At 39.9% G+C, this 19,332-nt stretch overlaps 1 protein-coding gene across 6 annotated transcripts in view; it reads left to right on the top strand.

The window, feature by feature from the left end:
- The window catches only part of nek11 (NIMA-related kinase 11), a 74,721-nt gene extending 58,027 nt beyond the window's left edge, over positions 1 to 16,694 (top strand). Inside the window, exons 14-17 of one of the 6 annotated variants that reach the window (XM_074654425.1) lie at positions 4,382 to 4,442; positions 10,724 to 10,817; positions 11,905 to 11,965; positions 16,257 to 16,427. In XM_074654425.1, coding sequence (XP_074510526.1) covers positions 4,382 to 4,442; positions 10,724 to 10,817; positions 11,905 to 11,965; positions 16,257 to 16,331 — 291 coding nt within the window. In that variant the 3' untranslated portion in view covers positions 16,332 to 16,427. Of the gene's footprint in view, positions 1 to 4,381; positions 4,443 to 10,723; positions 10,818 to 11,904; positions 12,440 to 12,992; positions 13,623 to 16,256 lie in introns of those variants that run through there. The other 5 variants (XM_074654422.1, XM_074654423.1, XM_074654424.1 and 2 more) reach the window with 5 other exon arrangements.
- Positions 16,695 to 19,332: the final 2,638 nt, after the last annotated feature.

The raw sequence follows: 19,332 nt of genomic DNA, 5'->3' as shown, positions 1-19,332 counted from the left end.
ACAGCAGTTGTGATATGTTGAAATCAGAGCCATGTGTCATCATTGTCACCATCTTACATTCATCATTCACAACACAAAATTACCATTTATCAATTAAGAAAAGTGGCCTCATAGCAAGTATCAGAGGATTCATATCCGGAAGTGACTTATGCCGAGTTCAGACGACACGATTATAGAGTCACAAATTCTTTGTGTTGGTCCCTGACCAATCCTAGCTCGCCGTCATCGGGAAGGAGGTGCTAGGGACCGACTTCCAGGAACAAGAATGTAAACAAACAATGTCGGCGTGTTTGATTCTGGCTGTGTGGAGCTCAAAAAAGCCTAAACAAATAAAGAAAAAGTGATTGTCTTCTTTCGTCTGTTTCACAGTTCACAGACAAACATGTTTTGTCATAATCGGAGAAAGAACGCAAAACATTTGTCTGATATTTTTTCAAGACGTTGTGTCTATAGTTGTCGTCCACTATGATACACGGGAGGAATCAGTGGTCGCCTGTTTCTGTTCCCGACGCCCTACGTCTGTGAGGTCATGTAGTTTGGACCTGGCATTACAGAGACCAACTTGCTAAATGAACACATGACTTCCTGTGTTTGTCCTGAACGCTAGTCTTAGTCATTAATTCTGAAATGCAGAATATGCTGTAACTTTTTATCCAGGCTGTGTAAACACGGCTGACACACTGATCTGATGTGTGACTGTGTTGTTGGTACAGCAGCTATCTTTGGGTTTCCTTCACTGTCTCGCCTCCTACTGACCGTCTGTCCTCAGACCGCCACAGCTGATCAAACCAGCTGTCACACGTGTAGGAAGCAGGAAGTCCAGTTAGACCAGACGTCTGGTCGCATGCTGTTGGTCTCATATTTGAGTCACCGCTGGTTTGTATACAAACTTGATTTAGAACAAGACTCGGTCAAAACCGAGTATATGGCTGGACCGCATATGGTCAGTATGTGAATTTGTGGCTAAATTGTTACACAAATAGTCAGTGGTCATGTCTGTAACGTTTTGTGAACAGTTTATTCCACTTATATCTTAATGTTTGATTGAAAGACAACTTATAATGAAGCAAATGACATTCGGTAATAAGTAAATGACTAGTAAATGGTAACATTTATTTTTATCTGTTCAAAATGTACCTTAAAGGGAGAAGTATTTAATACTCTTATCAACATGGGAGTGGACAAATATGCTGCTTTATGCAAATGTTTATATTAGGGCTGTCAAAGTGTACTTGTTAATAACGCCTGAACGCAAATTAGTTTTAACGCCACTAATTTCTTTAACGCATTGATGCAACTTGTGATTTTTAGGTTGTAGCAGCTCAGTTTTAGAGCTAGAGTGGAGATACTGGTATCATATGAAACTAAAAAAAACCTAAAGAATCCATTGTTATTGATTTCCAGTAATTAATATATTCATACTAGGGCTGTCAAACAATTAAAATATTTAATCGTGATTAATCGCACATGTTTTATCTGTTCAAAATGTACCTTAAAGGGTGATTTGTCAAGTATTTAATACTCTTATCAACATGGGAGTGGACAAATATGCTGCTTTATGCAAATGTATGTATATATTTATCAATAGAAATCAATTAACAACACAAAACAATGACAAATATTGTCCAGAAACCCTCACAGGTACTGCATTTAGCAGACAAAATATGTCCAAACCATAACATGGTAAACTGCAGCCCAACAGGCAACAACAGCTGTCAGTGTGTCAGTGTGCTGACTTGACTATGACTTGCCCCAAACTGCATGTGATTATCATAAAGTGGGCATGTCTGTAAAGGGGAGACTCGTGGGTACCCATAGAACCCATTTTCATTCACATATCTGGAGGTCAGAGGTCAAGGGACCCCTTTGAAAAACAGTTTTTCCTCGCCAAAATTTAGCGCAAGTTTGGAGCGTTATTTAACCTCCTTCACGACAAGCTAGCATGACATGGTTGGTACCAATGGATTCTTTAGGTTTTTTATTTTCATATGATACCAGAATCTTCACTCTAGCTTCAAAACTGAGCCATTACAACCTAAAAATCACAAGTTGCGTTAATGCGTTAAAGAAATTAGTGCCGTTAAAATGAATTTGTGTTAACGTGTTATTATCGCGTTAACTTTCACCTAATCTTTATCTTAAACACTTAACTTTCCTAATCTAAACCCAACTCTACCAGGAGTGGAACTAAAGATGTACGTGTTTCTTGAGAAAAATCGTCCCCAGTTACTGTAATGTGACTTCAGACTGTGACTGTATTTCATATGAGCAGAAATGAAATGTTCCTGAGTGATGAACAGAAACACTTCCCCATCAGTTATTAGTGTCTGGAGAGCTGATGGCAGCAATGAAGAAGAGAGGGGAGAGCTTATTGTCATAGATAATGAAAAATAATATTTATTGTTGGTTCAGTAGTTGTGTGTGGAGCAGAGTGGTATAGAGAGCTAGTTGAGTCTCTCCTTCACACTGAACTCCCTGAAGACGTTAACATGGCAGCTGATACTCGCTGTGTTTCCATCACACACAGCATGCAGGGAGGCTTTCACACCCTGAAGCTGCTCTTCTGTCACACTAAAGCTTCTGATTCTGGATTTCAGTCATATTTAAATGTGAATTCATTATTTGTAGGTTGTAGGTCTGTAGATTGATGTATGTGTTATACTATCAGTGCTGTGGTGGTGAAGTCAAACTAAATGTAGTTTCACTAAAAGTGAAAGCACAGATGATTGGATTGATGATTCTCATGAGTCTGTCTGCAGGAACGTTTCTGGCCTATTGGTGCTCCAGGCCAAACATCCACTGGTGCCCCTGAGGAATCCGATTTATCGCCAAATAACTGAATAATATTGTTGTTTTCGGTGGGACTGTACCATATTCATTTTCAGTAACCATCCCATCCTCCAAAAGATTGATTGGGTTAAAGAAATTGATGGCGTTAAAACAACTTTGCATTAACGCGCTATTATATAATACAATCTATATGTTCTCATACATCGTTTATAGCTTTGCCTATGAAAACGAATGCACTGTAAGAGCAACAAACGCCGCAAAAAGAACAGGTCTTTCGCCCAGGAGACTGCTGTTCATGTCCTGTGTGAAACCAGAAGTCAACCTTGATTTATTTGTAACGTAACTTCTGTACTTAAGTTACGCCACTTCAGTAGTTATTTTAACCCAAACCACCATCTTTTCCTAAACCTAACTAAGTTGTTTCCTGTGAAGACGGAAGTTTATTTTGAAAAGACTGTACGCATCTAAAGAGCAGAAATTGACATGTGTTCATCACACTCATAGGAAAACGCATGAAAAATGTGGAATAACTTTTCACAAGATATCATACAAACCGTTGTATGCGGATACGTTGCATGCATACATTAGTGCATGTTTACGACCAAACTACCAAGATTTATCGCCAAATAACTGAATCATATTTTACTTAACTTGTCAGTGTCATGTCATCAACACAACAGTCAATTTTCCACCCAAATTTAGCTCAAATTTGAACCGAATTTCCAGAAAATGGTCAAAATAATACATGAATATTTGTTTTATTTCTTGATTACTAAAAATGTTGATGTGTCAACACTTTTTTCCTGAACTTCCTTTTCTGCCACTCAATAAAAACAATAACAAAAGAGGGAGTTTGGTGAAGCAGCGAGGGATCGTGGGAGTTGTTGTCTTCATGTCAGTCAGCTTTTCCTGGTTAGGATTCCTTCAGTGTTCATTGTTCAGGAGGTTTTAACCGCAGAGGTCTCCTCCTCTCCAAAACAAACATAAAAACACTGAATAAAGCAGCTTCAAGTTAAAAGTCAGTGTTTCTCCGACGCTGTTCGGCGGACGCAGGGCGTCCTGGAGGGGCTGCGAGCCGAGCTGCCGCTAACGTTTGCTCAGCTTGTTTCTCTGATAACTTCAGATCCAGACGTCCAATGAGTAAAATCCAGTTAAAAAAAAAACAAGATCTAAAAAGTGTGTTGCAAAAATTTGGCTTAAAACTGGATAAAAAATGAATTCCTGACAGTTTCTGGCAGACAACCACAACGCTGACACATCCACAAAGAGGATATGGTGACGCCGTTGACAGGTGACCAAATGAAACGCACCGTTACCTCGATTAACATTACAGATTTCTCAGGTTTGGAAATAGTTGGAAACATTTGTGGACAATATAAAATCACAACTCAACATCATATATAACATAGGTTTAGTCGTTTTGAGACATTTAATGTGGAAAAGTTACATGTGATTTTTTTTTGTTTCAAAAATTCAGTATTGAGGCAATTTACATCATTTATGATCATTAAAGGAACCATAAAAATAGATTATTGTTATTGTAGAGAATAATATCACACAGTTGTTTTTTCTTTATTTCTGCCGTCCTCAGGTCAGTGACCTGGAGGCCATGATGAAGCACATGCAGAAAGTTCTGGAAGAGGAGCTGAGTGGTGAGTACACATACACAGGGTATACTGTACACACTGGGGACATAAACATAGTACTCTGTAAACAAAATACAATACACTGTTTGTGAGCACCATGTGAAACACCATACTCAATTATTTCTCCTTATTTTCTACTGAAACTGGTTTTACTTTTCTTTTAAAGCAGAAAATATCGTCCAACACAAACAAACCAGCTGATGTTTAGTACACAGCTCAGTGCTGCTGCGAAGCAATAAACTGAAAACAATGAATCAGTTATTACTGAACGTACAGACGGCTGACTTTAAAACACAACTTTGATGTGAAAGTGAAGCAAACATCACAGCTCATTTTGTAACCCTGCTACAGTATTAAATATGATATAAATGTGTTTTTGTGTTAACGTTATTGTCAGTCGTTGAGTTCCCATGATGCTTTGTGCTCTCTGTGTAAAGTGCAGTTCTTTTTTATCAGCAGGAGTTCATATTTAATGGAACTACTTACAGACACACACTCTTAAGTATTGAATCAAATCTAAAGGGACACACACACACACACACACACACACACTCAGCAGGCTGGCAGTGAGTTTACATTAGATCAATAAATGCAGTGGAAATCACAACCATTTGCAGCTTCTGCAGTATTTTAACACTGAAGGAACCACAGCAAAGGCATGCAATGAACGTGCATCAGACCCACGGGACTGCACCGCCCTGCACGCTCATATGCCATATCTGGTTCTGCCAGCTTCCTGCTGGCTGTATGCGGCTGGAATAATGGATCTATTGGCTGTAATTCATCACTTTAATATCTTCTAATACACCCATGGTTAGCTAGTGGTGCTAGTAGGAGGACATCAACAGAATTTAATGGAGTTGTAGGCTATTTACTAACACGCAGGGCAAAAGCACAGGACACAACCTCTTCTACATCCATGGTCCGTGGTCTATTGGACCCTCTTCTACATCCATGGTCTGTGGTCTATTGGACCCTCTTCTACATCCATAGTCTGTGGTCTATTGGACCCTCTTCTACATCCATGGTCTGTGGTCTATTGGATCCTCTTCTACATCCATGGTCTGTGGTCTATTGGACCCTCTTCTACATCCATGGTCTGTGGTCTATTGGACCCTCTTCTACATCCATGGTCTGTGGTCTATTGGACCCTCTTCTACATCCATGGTCTGTGGTCTATTGGACCCTCTTCTACATCCATGGTCTGTGGTCTATTGGACCCTCTTCTACATCCATGGTCTGTGGTCTATTGGACCCTCTTCTACATCCATGGTCTGTGGTCTATTGGACCCTCTTCTACATCCATGGTCTGTGGTCTATTGGACCCTCTTCTACATCCATGGTCTGTAGTCTATTGGACCCTCTTCTACATCCATGGTCTGTAGTCTATTGGACCCTCTTCTACATCCATGGTCTGTAGTCTATTGGACCCTCTTCTACATCCATGGTCTGTGGTCTATTGGACCCTCTTCTACATCCATGGTCTGTGGTCTATTGGACCCTCCTCTACATCCATGGTCTGTGGTCTATTGGACCCTCCTCTACATCCATGGTCTGTGGTCTATTGGACCCTCTTCTACATCCATGGTCTGTGGTCTATTGGACCCTCTTCTACATCCATGGTCTGTGGTATATTGGACCCTCTTCTACATCTATGGTCTGTGGTCTATTGGACCCTCTTCTACATCCATAGTCTGTGGTCAATTGGACCCTCTTTTACATCCATGGTCTGTAGTCTATTGGACCCTCTTCTACATCCATAGTCTGTGGTCAATTGGACCCTCTTCTACATCCATAGTCTGTGGTCAATTGGACCCTCTTCTACATCCATGGTCTGTGGTATATTGGACCCTCTTCTACATCCATGGTCTGTGGTATATTGGACCCTCTTCTACATCCATGGTCTGTGGTATATTGGACCCTCTTCTACATCCATGGTCTGTGGTATATTGGACCCTCCTCTACATCCATGGTCTGTGGTCTATTGGACCCTCTTCTACATCCATGGTCTGTAGTCTATTGGACCCTCCTCTACATCCATGGTCTGTGGTCTATTGGACCCTCCTCTACATCCATGGTCTGTAGTCTATTGGACCCTCCTCTACATCCATGGTCTGTGGTCTATTGGACCCTCCTCTACATCCATGGTCTGTGGTCTATTGGACCCTCCTCTACATCCATGGTCTGTAGTCTATTGGACCCTCCTCTACATCCATGGTCTGTGGTCTATTGGACCCTCCTCTACATCCATGGTCTGTGGTCTATTGGACCCTCCTCTACATCCATGGTCTGGTCTATTGGACCCTCTTCTACATCCATGGTCTGTAGTCTATTGGACCCTCTTCTACATCCATGGTCTGTGGTCTATTGGACCCTCTTCTACATCCATTGTCTGTGGTATATTGGACCCTCCTCTACATCCATGGTCTGTAGTCTATTGGACCCTCTTCTACATCCATGGTCTGTAGTCTATTGGACCCTCTTCTACATCCATAGTCTGTGGTCAATTGGACCCTCTTCTACATCCATAGTCTGTGGTCAATTGGACCCTTTTCTACATCCATGGTCTGTGGTCTATTGGACCCTCCTCTACATCCATGGTCTGTGGTCTATTGGACCCTCTTCTACATCCATGGTCTGTGGTCTATTGGACCCTCTTCTACATCCATTGTCTGTGGTATATTGGACCCTCCTCTACATCCATGGTCTGTAGTCTATTGGACCCTCTTCTACATCCATGGTCTGTAGTCTATTGGACCCTCTTCTACATCCATAGTCTGTGGTCAATTGGACCCTCTTCTACATCCATAGTCTGTGGTCAATTGGACCCTCTTCTACATCCATGGTCTTTGGTATATTGGACCCTCCTCTACATCCATGGTCTGTGGTCTATTGGACCCTCTTCTACATCCATGGTCTGTAGTCTATTGGACCCTCCTCTACATCCATGGTCTGTGGTCTATTGGACCCTCCTCTACATCCATGGTCTGTGGTCTATTGGACTCCATTTTGGATCCTTGACATGAAAAAGTTTGAGATTTCTCTCAAAATCTGTGTGCTGGACTTTTCTAACTTCCATTTATGTCCATGGATCACTGTATGCTCCTCTGGGAAGCAGCCGGGCAAAAAGTTTGATAAATAAAGAAGTAAATAGTTATAATAGTATTCATATTTAGAATATTTTATTGTTCAACACATGACATTTCAGTAGAGACATTAAATATGACAATAGAATAGAAATATCTTAGCTTTACTTTTGAACGGCCCGGTAGTGGATTTTCAGTCCAAAATGGCGGAATCATAGCTCTGCTGCTGGACGCTGACGTTGCAATGGAACAAACAATTGACTTTCATATCTTATTAATATACGTTCTTTGGCCGTACACTCTCCTCCTGGCGAAGCAGTCCCCCGTTGACAGGGAGAACAATACAAAAATACAAGTCATTTTTTTGTTTCTGCCGCTTTGGATTTAAACCAATAAACAAACTTTCAAAGTTTATATGGACTGTACAGCCCCGGTTAGTATATATATATATATATATATATATATATATATATATATATAGTAAGATAGCAGTGTTATTTTGACCAGTTCTCAGAGTTTCAGCAGTTTGGTTGCGAGCTTATCAGAAAGCAAAACACTGCACAAAGCTTTATAAAACTCTGAGAAAGAACTTTACAACTCTGTTCAATTCCACCGCAGCAACTATTTTATGTTTTTATTTGTCACGATTGTGAGGTAAACAGTAGAAATACAGCGTTACAAGGTAATTACCAGGAAGGACAGAGTGGTCGGATGGAGATGAATGAGTGTTTTTTCATGCAGATCTAAACATCAGATCATACTCTCCCCCAGCACTAATAAGGCTGTCCTTCCTGTGGAGACCAATGTTAATGACTGGATGTTTATCCCTGCAGTCTCTCTCCTCCCGCTGTCCTTACTGAGCTTATTCGTCCTCTTCCTCTCAGTCTTCAGTTCCTGTTGGCTTGGTTCAGTCACAATCTGTCCTCTGCTGTGAAACCTGTTCGTCTCGCTTCACTGACCTCCGAATAAAAAACAAAACCTCCACAGCTCAGCTGAAGATGAAACTTTGTTCGCTCTCTCCTCCTGTCACAGAGCAGTGAGACTTCTCCTGCTAGAAATCCTGACAAAAATATATAAAAGTATCATGAACAGCTTTACCAGACGTCTTAAAGGGACAGTTCAACATTTGGGGAAATCCTCTTGTTCTGTTTTTATCCATATTTGATCTTTTGGTTGATGACGATGACTTTTTAAACGTACATATGGACATTGTGGTTCTCGTAACTGTAATCAATTCATTTAAATATTTAAACACACCAATTTAGAATAGGCGAACATAACCCATTTATACTGCATTCTAAACACTGCATGTGGTTATCATAAAGTGGGCATGTCTGTAAAGGGGAGACTCGTGGCTACCGATAGAACCCATCAGAGGTCAAGGGACTCCTCCTCCGAGGGACGCCGTCAGAGTTTTAAGGGGTTAATTGAGGAAATTACAGATTATTTGATTGAAAATGATAATTAGTTAATAGAAGTTGGAGGAGCTAACACACAAACAATCTCTGGATTTTTGAATTTGAATGACAGCATGTTTATGCGTATTTATTCATGAATGCATTCATGTTGTATGTATGTACATATTTCTACATGTATTTGCTGGTTGTTATGGTTACAACCGAATTTAATGAAGGAGCCTCTGATGGTCTGTCGTCATGTTAACTCTTTGTGTCATTCATTCTGGTCTTCAGGAGTTGGTTTGTAGTCTTGTTAGTGGTGGAGGAAGATGATGTCAGAGTGATCCGATTTCTCTTGATGCTTGTTGTTGATGTTCCTGCTTCCCAGAGGATGAACCCTTCATTTATAAATGTCAGTGTGTTTGTGATTACCAACTAGTGCACAGGGACAGTTTGCAACCAGTCTGTCTCTATGTGTCAGCCCTGCGATGGACTGGCGACCTGTCCAGGGTGTACCCCGCCTTGGCCCAATGTCAGCTGGGATCGGCTCCAGCCCCCCCGCGACCCCTAACGGGATAAGCGGTTGCAGATAGATGGATGGACAACTCACGTTTGAAATGTTTATTTCAACAGAGAAACATTGTTAGAGTTTGGGGTCTAGACTCCGACCTCATCACTCCCTGCAGATATCATTACATGAGATATTGGGAGTGATCATTAAACATATTTCCCCCCGTCAGAGCCTGCAGGTGGATGCTGGGGTGGTGGTGGGGCTGAAAGAGCAGGCAGCGGCAGTATTTGTGCAGGGCAGCAGCAGCATTGAAGAGGCAGTGGGAGAGACAGGGAATTTTGCAGCTTAAATAGACTGCCCAATTGGGAGGGTGCGTTTGGTTTATGGTATTGAGAGTTAGGCATGTCACATGTGTTTGTAGCAGTACAGCTCAAGTTGACTGCCTGAACTAGCTCGCAGGCGTCGCTCCATTAGTGGCGTTATAATTAATTTGTGTTACTTTTAGTTAGTTTTACACGGGACACAAACAGCGTTCTCCTGGTTGAAAGTCTTGTGTTTGTTAGAGTAAGAAATAAAAGTAGTTGAAATGTCAGTTAAAGTGGAAACATTGAAGACGGTTGAAGTGTTTGACAAAATGACAATGGAAGATCTAAAATAGTTGAGTTGTGAAAGTTGAGAGTGAAAGCAGTTGGAAATGTACACCAGCATTTGGGTTTGTACCTGGCGTCCAGGTTTAATGACCCCTAAAGAAGCGTGATCTCTGTGAGGTCATCAGCTCGTTAACTATCAGGGCTCGTTAAGATTCAGGGCTCGTTAAGATTCAGAGCTCGTTACAGCTCAGAGTTTCTCATAATCAAAAGCCTCGTTAGGACTCTGAGCCCGTAAAATTTCAAAGCTCATTAAGACTCCCAACCTGTTGAGACTCTGAATGTCTTTAACTCAGACATCACATCTGATGAAAACCACGTCTTTACTCGTTTTAATGCAGCCTGGTCATGTCTCAGCTCATAGGGGGTTTAGAGTCAGTAGATTTCTATCTCCGTGTGTGTGTGTGCGTGTGTGCGTGTGCGTGCGTGCGTGCGTGCGTGCGTGCGTGCGTGCGTGCGTGCGTGTGTGTTTAGACTCTGGCAGCAGCCGATATACTTCCATTATAATCCCATTAGATCAACTCCACAGACTCTACTGTGCTCTTATTAATGGAGGCAGAGCTGCAGGGAGAATAAACTACAGACATACAGTGGAACAAAATACAAGATTTGAAATAAAATGCTGTTGTTTCTGTCTGTAAACCAGGAGACCCAGCAGAGCCGGAGGACATTCAGAGCCCTCAGGGGCCCCTGATGATCAACAGCAGCCTGCTGGAGACCAGGATCCAACACCTGAGAGAGTGAGTCTGACAGAGGCTTTTATTTTGTAGTTTGAAGATCTGGTCCTAACATAATAAGAGCTTAAAGTGTCTTGCAGCTGGTGTAGTTGGAATATTTGGTAACATTTTATAATAACATCATTTATAAATGGTAAATGAATAGTTAATTAAACTTAGTTAAGTTATTTTACTGTTAACAAACAATGAAATGATAATTAATAATGTTTACTAATTATTAGTAATGCTATATTTTATTTTATTTTATCATTAGTTGGTGTAATATGAAATCATTTGTTTGTAGATTCTATATTTTATAAGAGATGATAGCAATTACATTCTGATTACATTAGTAAACTATTAACAGTTTATTGTTGGACACTTTATAACATTTCATATTCTATATTAAGTATTTGTTAATTACTAAATTCTTTGTAAACCTTTAAGAAATAATTTCTAAAACATCTATAAACATTACATAGATAGATGGACCAGAAACCAATTAATAACCATTAATAGAGTATTAACTCTCTATCTAAATAATGTTTATAGATGCTTTACAAATAATTTATTAACCATTTAACAAAGTGTTACAAATATCTATCTATGTCATTTTTATAGATGTTTTATAAACGATTTGTTAAAGGTTCACAAATATGAATAATAATTATAGCATTACTAATAATTAGTAAACATTATTAATTATCATTTCATTGTTTGTTAACAGTATGATAACTTAACTTAATTAACTATTTATTTACCATTTATAAATGATAGTTATTATAAAGTGTTACCAAATATTTAGCACATATTTTCTTCCTGATGAGTCGATATGTATTAAAAAAAAAAAAAAAACGTAAGTAAAATTAGATTCAAAGACATAAACATAAAATAGTGCAAAATAAAAATATAGGGATAAAATATCAAATGAAATAAAAATATATATATATATAATGCTGTGGTAGACAGGTGTAGAGTAATAGTTAAATGAATGAACTGTAATGTAAACAGGTTGTGCAGAAATGTAGTAAATGTAGATACAAAATAAGAAGAGGTTGTAAACAGAAATATATCTACTGTGATGGATAAACAGCTTGTTTATACTGTACAGGGATGTAAACAGTATGGAAGCAGGTGGAGCCAGTGCAGCAGAGTATGTATGTGCAGTACCAGTAAGTAAAGTATAGCAGCAGTATAATATAGTTATAAAATTGTTGATGCAGCATAAGAGGGGCTTCATTTCTTCTATTCTGACAATACAGCTGACTTTGACTTTGTCTTTGCACAACATTTCTCTTCTGCTCTTCTGAGTTTCTTCTTTTGGTTTGAGAGGAATCAGCTCAGACTGGAGCTCTGTCTCTCTGTGAGCAACTGTGAAAGTTTAATTTAAAATAATCCAATTATTCCAGACAAACACGTTGCCTGAAGCTGCAGCGTGTCGCCCCGCGTGGATCAGACTGTGATATGAACCAGATTCAGTTTGTTTGTGCAGATTAAAATGAAAGAAAGCAGAGAAAACAAACACACGCTGAGAACAGAGACATTAATACAACACAAAGATCTTTTAATAACATCTCCACCGCAAAGAACAAACACCACGACAAACATTTAGACAAATTGGAATCAAGTGTAAAACACACAAAACACAGTACAGGTGTGAACAGAAGAAACTCACTCTCCTCTCCTTTCATTAGCTCTCACCTGTAACAGGTGTGGGAAGATGTATTATTATTGATTTATCTAATGAATGAACACAGGTGTAAAAGTAGTGTGTGGATAAAATCAGAACCAGACTGAGTGAATGAATGATGTCATACAAGAAGCATGAAGAGCTGAAAACACGATGAGGAGGCTGTAACCTCCCTCACATTAATACATGAAACTAAACACACCATCTTGTTATTTGGCCGTCTTCATCTTGGTTTTTGGTCGTCGCCATCTTGGTGTTTTGCAACCAGAAGTGACACGAGAGGGTGGAGCTAAGTACAACCGAACGCTGAATAAGGTCATTTGACTAGTACAAAAGAAAATTGCGATTGTTGTTAAAGTGACAAAACACGTCAGTGGGGCCGTAAAGTGTGGTCGAGCTCACCGTGGTGTTTTCAGCTGATAAATTGATGCAGCTCTTTAGAATTCAGTGATTAGTGCTGAGAGATTATTTAGACCTGCTTCTCTGCTCTCATTGGCTGGCGGTGGAAGGTGGGGTCATCTGATTGGTGGCAGGTGGCCGGGGTTGATGAAACTGAGAACCTGCGCTCCCCACTTCGATTAGGGTCAGCTCGTCGCCATGGCAACAACATCAGCCACACACACACACACACACACACACAGCTGCTCAGTGTGGGAATTAAAGGCTGTCAGCTCCTCATAAAGCCCACAGGAGGAGGAGGAGGAGGAGGAGGAGGAGGATTTTTGAAGAAGAATAGAGATTCAAAGAGTTCAGTGTTTTATTTCAGCTGCTGTTACGTGTTTGGTTTGTTCACTGACGGAGGTCTGAGTCAGTTGTTCTGATAAAGAAAATTACTGAAATCCAAAAAGATGACATGTTTTAATCCTGAGCGCACAAGTTCTTATCTTGTTGGCAGAAGATTAAAAATGATCCTCTGTTTGGACTTTTAAGGAGAAGATTACAGACCAGACAGAAGACGTTCTGAGTCACATGAGGCTGCAGATTTTTAGCAGCTTTGCTATTGATAGTTTTGGTGGATTAAGATTATAATTTTAATGTAATTTCTGCTGCTCTCAGGATTAATGTACATTTTATTTAATAAATACTCGACAAATCAGTAGCGCTCAGACGATACACCTATCTCCTGATTCGATACTATCACCATACCTGGGTGCTGATTCGATGTGTAATACGATTTTTAAGTATTGCGATTCGATATTACGATTTATTGTGATTTTTGTTAACTTTTTTTAACACTAGACCATGGGGAAAAATTATATCATACACTTCTAGGGACTTTTACTTTGGAAAATTTCTAAATTAATGCTGTAAAAATGTTTGATTTTCAGCATGTATGTAGGCAGAGATGTCCTGAAGTCAAATATATCAGTCATTGTCAGGAATTATTTATTACATTTTTTCCATCAACCCAAAAATCAAAGAATAAAGACATTTCCCTCACAAATTAGTGGTATTTTCTTTTTGATTTATAAATGACATGTAATGTTTTATACTTCTGGTGAATATAATGCAATCAATCTTATTTCCATGTATGCATTTTGTATATACAGTTCCCTTTGTTAACACCTTATTTTGAAAACCAGACGTAGTCACACGTGTATACTTCCTCTAACTTCTCCAAGGTGGTCGCTAGCTCTCCCGTCAGCTCCGTTCTCTTTATACATCCATGGTCAGCTCCAATTCTCAACAGCTGATTATTCACAACACGATAACCGAGATGTTGATGAGAGTTTTCACTTCTAACCTTAAATCAACCTGGAGCATGAAGACAGAAGTAAAGATGGATTCAAACAGTGTTTCTCCCCGTCTGGAAGTTTCTCCTGCAGCTACAATCATCCTTCAGTCTCTGGAGGAAAGAAAGAAAAGAGGATTTCGATGTGGTCAGCTGACCTGAGAGCTGCTGTCTGTCACACTGAGAGGAAGAAGAAAAACAGCAGTTTACCTGCTGACTGGAGCTGAAACACAGAGTCAAACACCTGTGACGGACTGAGATAAACAGGAAGGAAGTCAGCTGTCCTGAGCTCCACCCTGTCAGTCACAGCACGTCCCCCAGGAGGAGGAGGAGGAGGAGGAGGTGATGAAGAGGAGGAGGAGGTGATGTGGAGTCAAACAGCTCAAACATCTTCAGATCTTCAGCAGGTTGACGGTCAAACTGCTCTCATGTTTTTACTCCAGGGAGGAAACACACACACAACGTCATGTTTTTCTATCCATGTGAGGTCCCTGGTCATGTTCTTCATTGTGAGGACACTTTCCTGACATTTTTTAAAAAGCGAGTACATTTCTGGAAAGTGAAGACAATCTTTGGAAAGCGAGGACATTTTTACAAAGTGAGGATTTATTTTGGAAAGTGAGAAAAACGTTCAAAGTGAAGACGTTTTTGACAAGTGAGGACATTTAGAGAAATGTGGACATTTCATTTTCAAGTGCGGACATTAATACAAAATGAGGATTTTTTAGGAAAGTGAGGATATTTCTGGAAAGTCAGGACATTTTTACAAATTGAGGACTTTCTGGGGAAAGTGAGAAAGAAAGTAAGACATTTTTGGAAAGTGAGAAAACATATTCAAAGTGAGGACATTTTTGGAAAGTGTGGACATTTAAAGAACTGATGACATTTCTGGGAAGCGAGGACATTTTTACCAAATGAGGACTTTTTAGGAAAGTGAGGACATTTTGGGAAAGTGAAGATATTTTAGAGAACTGAGGACATTTTTAAAAAGTGAGGACATTTCTGGAAAGTGAAACATTCTTTGGAAAATGGATACATTTTTTAAAATAAGGACGTTTTTGGAAAGTGGACATTTAAAGGACAGAGGACATTTTTTAGGAATGTAATAACATATTTGACAAGTGTGGACGTTTTTGTAACATTGGCTGTTTGAGGGTTGTGACTGCTTCAGAGTTGAGGATAAAAGTAGGTTTAGTTGAAGTTGAGGGTTAAAATCCTGGTAATTTGCTCTGTCAATAGTAAAGTAGTACAAACACATTCAGATATCATCCTGCGTCCTGCTGAGCTGTCACTCAGACACACTGTGCACAGAAACAGCAGGTCACATGATAAAACACATGTAAACCAGACAACCTGCTGCTGTGATTCCATTTAAAATTCAGTCTGATCTGAGCCCCTGCTGAGTCAGCGTGTTGATTCAGTCCATCTGTCAACCTCTGAAACAATGTGGGGCCACTTCAAAAACCTCTCACAGGTTTTAAAAATACAGATGCTGCTTAAAAATGACATGTTCTTTTCCAAAAGGTTTGATTCTCTGTTAAAAGAAAATGTGTCATTGCTCAGTTTTCAGATTTTTAAAATGACCCTGATTGTCCTGAAGGGGGCACAGCAGTGTTTTCTTTCTTTTTTGCTTTATTTTGACAAGAAATAGAGGACCAAATAGATCATATAGTTAACCCCCTGAGACCCGCCTGCGATCCCCACTGACTTTACTGTCTTTCAGAGGCTCTAGTGGGTTCAGCTTTAGGGCTAGAGGGAAGCTACGGATATCATATGAAACTAGAAAACCCAAGGAATCCATTTGTAATGTCATGCTAGCTTGTCGGGAAGACAGATATAAAAACACAATTAAAAGTAAAAAGTATGCTCTTTTAACAAGTACATGCATACACTATGCAAATTGCTGTAAGGTGTAAAATGGATGTAATTCTAAGTTTTACTCACCTAACCATAACCAACCTTGACCCCACAGAGGAGGCACACAACCTGTTTTATTGTTGGACTATGAAGACGTTAAAACCTCAGTGTGTCCTCCCTGCAGGTCTGTCTGCAGCCGTCTGGGTTCAGACGTCTTCCAGAAGCTCTACGAGAATCTGAAGGAGGCCAGACAGCGTGACGGCGGCGGCGTCACGGAGGCTCTGAGACACCTGGAGGACAAACCTGATGAGAGTTTCCAGGTGGACCAGCTGCTGTTCTATGAAGACGAGCTGCAGAGAGTCAGACAGCTGCAGGAGGACAGACCACCTGTCTGACTGTCTAAACTGTAGAAAAAGCACCAGAGCAACAAGAGGAGGAGCCAGATGTGTTGTACGACAGGTAAACTGTGTACTTTCATATCATAAACATAACATATGACTGAGATTTTTTATTTTATCCTCGGGGGAAATTCACAAGCTACCTAGCTGTACATGAAGTACTTGAAGTTAGCGCCACCTTTATCAGCTGCAACATTAAAATAGTGAACACATTAATGCATCAATAATCATAATCCTATAATATAATATATATATTATTCTGAAATGTGTCAGTCTGCATCATGAGTACTTTTACTGTTAAAGAATATTGTTGTGCTTTTACTTAAGTAAAAAATGTAATGCAGGACTTCTACTTGTATGTGGTATTTCTACTTTTACTGACGTAAAACATCAGAGTACTTCTTCCACCACAGACAGATCAATAAGTACGCTCACTGATTCATCTGCTGTTTGTGTTTGTTGGATATCTTCACACAAACAGTGTCACAGTAGCTACCAGCTAAATGCCTGACCAAACAGAGTACAAGTAGTAGTAGTAGTAGTAGTAGTAGTAGAAGTAGAAAAGTAATCCAGCAAACACAAGCTGAGAGCTCAGATCAGCGTCCCTCGAAGAGCTTTAGATTCACTACGAGATAGTCAGCTGGTCACCAGGAGGCTCCACTTTAAACTGACACCAAGGTTTGGTTTCAGAGGTATGGAGGGACACAAAGAGGGAAATACATGTATATAGAAATAAACCTCTTTATTATTGATGCACTAACCCCTCTTAAAATTCTGTTTTAGTTTCCTTAATAGAGACCGGAGACTTGATGTTAGATCATGTTGTGTTTGCATTAGGGCTGTAAATCGATTAAAATATTGAATCCTGATTAATCACACATTTTTCATCTGTTCAAAATTAACCTTAAAGGGAGATTTGTCAAGTATTTAATATTCTTATGTATATATTTATCATTGTAAATCAATTAACAACACAAAACAATGACAGATATTATCCAGAAACCCTCTCAGGTACTGCATTTAGCATAAAAAATATGCTCAAATCATAACATGGCAAACTGCAGCCCAACAGACAACAACAGCTGTCAGTGTGTCAGTGTGCTGACTTGACTATGACTTGCCCCAAACTGCATGTGATTATCATAAAGTGGGCATGTCTGTAAAGGGGAGACTCGTGGGTACCCATAGAACCCATTTTCATTCACATATCTGGAGGTCAGAGGTCAAGGGACCCCTTTGAAAATGGCCATGACAGTTTCTCCTCGCCAAAATTTTGCGTCTCCTTCATGACAAGTGTGGTATATTTTCAGGTCTTGCACGAGACAGCGAGGCCCCTAATTGTAAACATATGTGTGGGGGGCATACGTGGAGACACATGGTCATACTAAGACCAGGGGCTGAAAGATAAACATGTAGGATAACAGAGACATATATGGTCATACGCTCAGCTCAGATGTTGCCTGACATGAACCCGATATAAGGAGGTACGAGAGCCCCGAAGTGGAGGACTTTCAGATTTGACTTGAGACCTCCGGACGCTCTGGACGTTCGTTATGACATTTGTTGCTTGTTTGTAATAAACTCTATTATGCCAAAAAGAACAGTGTCCGCGGAGCATCCTTTCTCATCACTTCAACAGCACTGTCGCAGGAAAGATACGACAAATTTGGCGTCACGATACAGGATCGGAGGTGGCCTCAGCGGTTTACTGCTACAACTTCACAGACGGTGAGCTCACTCGATTGAATGCTAGTCATAAATTGGGGCTGTTATGTGGAGTTGTTTGGCCACACCGTAAATTAAGAACCTTCTTGTTATGGACATGTCCTGTTGATTTGATGTTTAAAGTGAGGCTCCGTGCTAAATTTAATGAAAAAAGGGGGAATGAATAGAGAAAAGATATAAAGTGAAGAAAAGAAGTATGAGAAATACAAGGAATAGTTTAGAATAGCTTCATGGTAACGATAAGGTGTGCTAAATAGTATCGTGCAAGATTAATGAAGAGGGGCCCTCAACTTCTTAACGGTAAGACGCATGCATATTAGCCACTGCGTAACGATGGCTCTGACATAGTCCGGAATTAAGTTAGAAAGACAAAATTGGGAAACCTGGATCCAGGTAATTTGAATAAATAAATGTAAAGAGTGTTAAGAGAGAGATAAGGAAATAAAGGAAATAAAGGAAATAAAAGAAATAAAAGAAATGATCATATGACAGCCGCAAATCAGATAGGTTAGAGCCCTCAAGTGTAGGCGCATGTAGTACGGGCCGATTAAAACCTGGAACGACATCTTATGGTCAGTTAATAACTGGAGAGTGTAGAATCACAATTCGATTGACCGTTACCACTCTGACGTTTGTTGACGAACGGTGTCTGAAGCAGCCTCTCATCGAAGATTTACACCTCAGAGGTAGCATAAATTTTATGAGAAAAAGTAAGGAAATAGCGGCAGAAAGCATGCTGTATGAATGAAGATATCTAAAACTGGTGAAGAGAATGTGTGTGTGTGTTTACTTTGGGATGAGAAGAAACTGGGGAAAATGTGTGTGCGTAGGAGTGCTGAATGTGTGTGTGTGACACTTGGCTGCTGATGTGTTCCAGATGTGTGCCATAAAATGCATAGGAAGAGAATAAATGTGTTAAAGTTAAAGAAAGAAAGAACACATTATGACTGAATAACAATATATAGGTGGTGATTTGAGAACAGGACATTTAATAATTTGTAAGAATAGATACGTGGCCCGATGTATTGTATAAAACCATGAGCTTCTTTCCTTTAGAAGACTAATGTAAAACATGAGCTTCTCTTTCCAGAAGACTAATGAATTAAATAATGTATAAAACCATGAGCTTCTTTCTTT

The sequence above is a fragment of the Sebastes fasciatus genome, chromosome 12, assembly GCF_043250625.1.
Source record: "Sebastes fasciatus isolate fSebFas1 chromosome 12, fSebFas1.pri, whole genome shotgun sequence".
NCBI classification, from domain to species: Eukaryota; Metazoa; Chordata; class Actinopteri; order Perciformes; family Sebastidae; genus Sebastes; species Sebastes fasciatus.
This window is presented reverse-complemented; position numbering and strand designations above follow the sequence as displayed.